The following is a 2,670-nucleotide window of genomic DNA, read 5'->3' as shown; positions in this document are numbered from 1 at the left end:
CCTGAAGTTGCAAAGCACTCAAATGCCACTTATGAAAGCTTCTTATGGCATAAATAGTATGAACATCCTTTTTAAAAAAAGGGGTGAACCATACTCAGCCCATCAGGGAATATGGTGATCATAACCTTTAGTTTCTTATATTAAGGTATTTAGTAGTGATGTATGTTGGTATTAATAGTAAAGAACTCTATCTGTGAATTTTCAGGGAAATTGTACGCTTTTGGGAGGTAATTAATACAAAAAGCTAACAGTAAATCATGATGTGTGTCATCCTGTGTGTCTGGTGTCTTCCCCCCCCCCCCCCCCGCGATTTTTTTCAAGAAAACCTGAATTGTATGATTTTTTTTTTAACTTCAGAAGAAAGTAGACAATGTTAGGCCTGTCTGGAGACACCTGCCGTACACCTATTTTTGTTGTGCTTTTTTTGGCCGGGGTAGACAAACGTATGGAGCTACCTTATTTAGATTTATTTATTAAGGCAGATGAAGTGAAAGCTCTCTAACTCGTACCTTGCTGTAGGTGCTCCTGTGACTTACTGTGCTTCCAAGATATGTAACTGGGTAGGAACTCTGTCTGGTCTAGATCTCTTCCTAAATAGGATTTGCGCAAGGGGAAAACGTTAGACCTGATCTCGGTTTAACCTGTTTCTGGGGCAGGATTTCTTCGCTTCATGCATGCCCGTTATGTATCTCCACCTCTTCCTGTCTTTACTGCAAAGCATTTCAAGGGAATCAATGAATTCGGAGTGCTTTTAATGCAGTGTGGATTAACTGAAATAAAAATAGTTTGAAGACTCAACTTCAGGCAGGATCCCAAGATCTAAATTGAACTCTGAAGTTATCTACAACATGAAAGAGAAATGAGCTTCATATAGTTTGTGTAGTTATTCCTAAACTGACACAAATTTGAGTAAAACTAAGTCTCCCGTACCTACAAATCTCATTATTCTTAGGAAATGCCTTATTTAGTACCTTTAGTTAATAGTTATGGATCTTGTCTGTGATGCCAGTTGATGCAGTGGTCACATTAGACTAGAACAGACAGGATGTCATCTGTGCAGGACGCTTGAGGAATCCTCCTGGGCAGAAAGTCACAAATAAGTATCATCTTAATTTCTCTCATGTGAGTGCTCCAATGACCATTGACTGGTATGCACTAGGAGTACAAAAATCATTGGATTATCCCAAAACCAAAAAAATTGTGTTTCTTGGAATGCTATGTGAAAAAGTTTTACATTATATTTAGGGGAATATTCATTAGACTGTGATCATATTGATAGTGTTTTTTGGAACACTCAAAGAGTGAAATTCTTTCTAAATTTTCACGCAAAGATGTATGATATAGAGAAGCCTCTTTAATCACAGGAACTGACATGCTATGGAGGCTGCATTGTGCTGGTCATGCGATGATAAATTCTTATCCGTTTTGAGGTTTTCCCTAAATGCTTAGAGCGATAATATTTCAAAGCATTCTGCAGGCCTACTAATGAAGAAAATTTGAAATAGGTCACAGTGACATTGACCTTTGAAGAAAACTCAAACTTGATTTGAAGAGGAGCCTTAAGGCTTTTTTCCAGCCTGTCAAACTTGACCTTTCATCGTAGTCTGTCTTATTTTGAACACAGATTTTTTCACATATCTACATATGCATGCCAAACAAATGCTCCCAATGTCAGTTACTGAGTCAGGTATTCAGAACAGAATAGCAGACGCTTTTCGGTAGCTAGCAAGCATTTTGCACAAGATGCAATCACCTAATACAGAGTAAAATCCCATTTTAGCCTGTTGGGTATCATATAAATGATAAGTAATGTACACGTTGGGATAAGTAGTTTTAAAAATAGCTGCAGTAGCAGAATAAGCACTTTTAACTTTTATTCTTGCTATGGGCCTAAGCTATGAAAGTTTGCTTTATTTCTGTCTCTGCGAGGCTGCTTTTACAGGGCCAGATGGTAGCCTAGGAAATGTGGTGTAGCTAGGGAGAAAACAGGCCCTCATCACAAGCAGCTAGTCATGAAAATTTAAGGGCTGTTATTAGTCTTGATACAAACGTGCAAATAAATCTGGAGTAACCATAGCGCCGATGGGTATAACTGTGCTGCCTCCAACATACTACCTTGTTTGCTAAACAGTGAATTAGCGAAGGGTGAAGCTAGTCCTCGTCTTCAAAAATGATTTTTTTGGTGGATTTTTTTTTTTTTTGGTGCTAGCTGGGGTAAAGCAGGTGCGCTCACAGTTCTAGCAATTAAAATCTTGACTTTGTGCAGCTGGTGGTGTACCAAGTTCAGTGGGGGAAACTTACTGATTTTTTTTTTTTAACAGTTTAGCACTTATTCTTGGAATTGTAGCTAGTAAGACAGCACTTCTGGGTGGACAAACGGACATTTGATTGGGTATGTGAGCACTCTGAAGTTTAAATTTAGCAGTGAAACGAACAAGTTACAGTGGACTCGCATCAATAACCTGTAGATTATACTCAAGTTCCACTTAAGATTTTTACGCTACACTGTTGAAGTTTGTGAGGAGGTATCATGCACTTCAGGTGGCCCTGCGACCCAGCTGGGCCCTCGTCCTCTGGTGTCCTCTTGTGCTTCCACACAAACTGTGCTCTGGGGCTCGAGTGGAGAGTTCCCAACGAGCTGCAAGCACGCCGACGGAGGGGACCAGCTCC

At 39.7% G+C, this 2,670-nt stretch overlaps 1 protein-coding gene across 1 annotated transcript in view; it reads right to left on the bottom strand.

Moving 5' to 3' along the window:
• Positions 1 to 2,075, bottom strand: part of NWD2 (NACHT and WD repeat domain containing 2) — an 86,750-nt gene extending 84,675 nt beyond the window's left edge. Inside the window, exon 1 of the mRNA XM_009886822.1 lies at positions 2,051 to 2,075. Coding sequence (XP_009885124.1) covers positions 2,051 to 2,075 — 25 coding nt within the window. The remainder of the gene's footprint in view (positions 1 to 2,050) is intronic.
• Between the last annotated feature and the right edge of the window lie 595 nt (positions 2,076 to 2,670).

Source organism: Charadrius vociferus, unplaced genomic scaffold, assembly GCF_000708025.1.
Source record: "Charadrius vociferus isolate BGI_N301 unplaced genomic scaffold, ASM70802v2 scaffold186, whole genome shotgun sequence".
Lineage (NCBI taxonomy): Eukaryota > Metazoa > Chordata > Aves > Charadriiformes > Charadriidae > Charadrius > Charadrius vociferus.
Note: the sequence above shows the minus strand (reverse complement) of the source record. Positions and strands in the feature narration are given on the sequence as shown.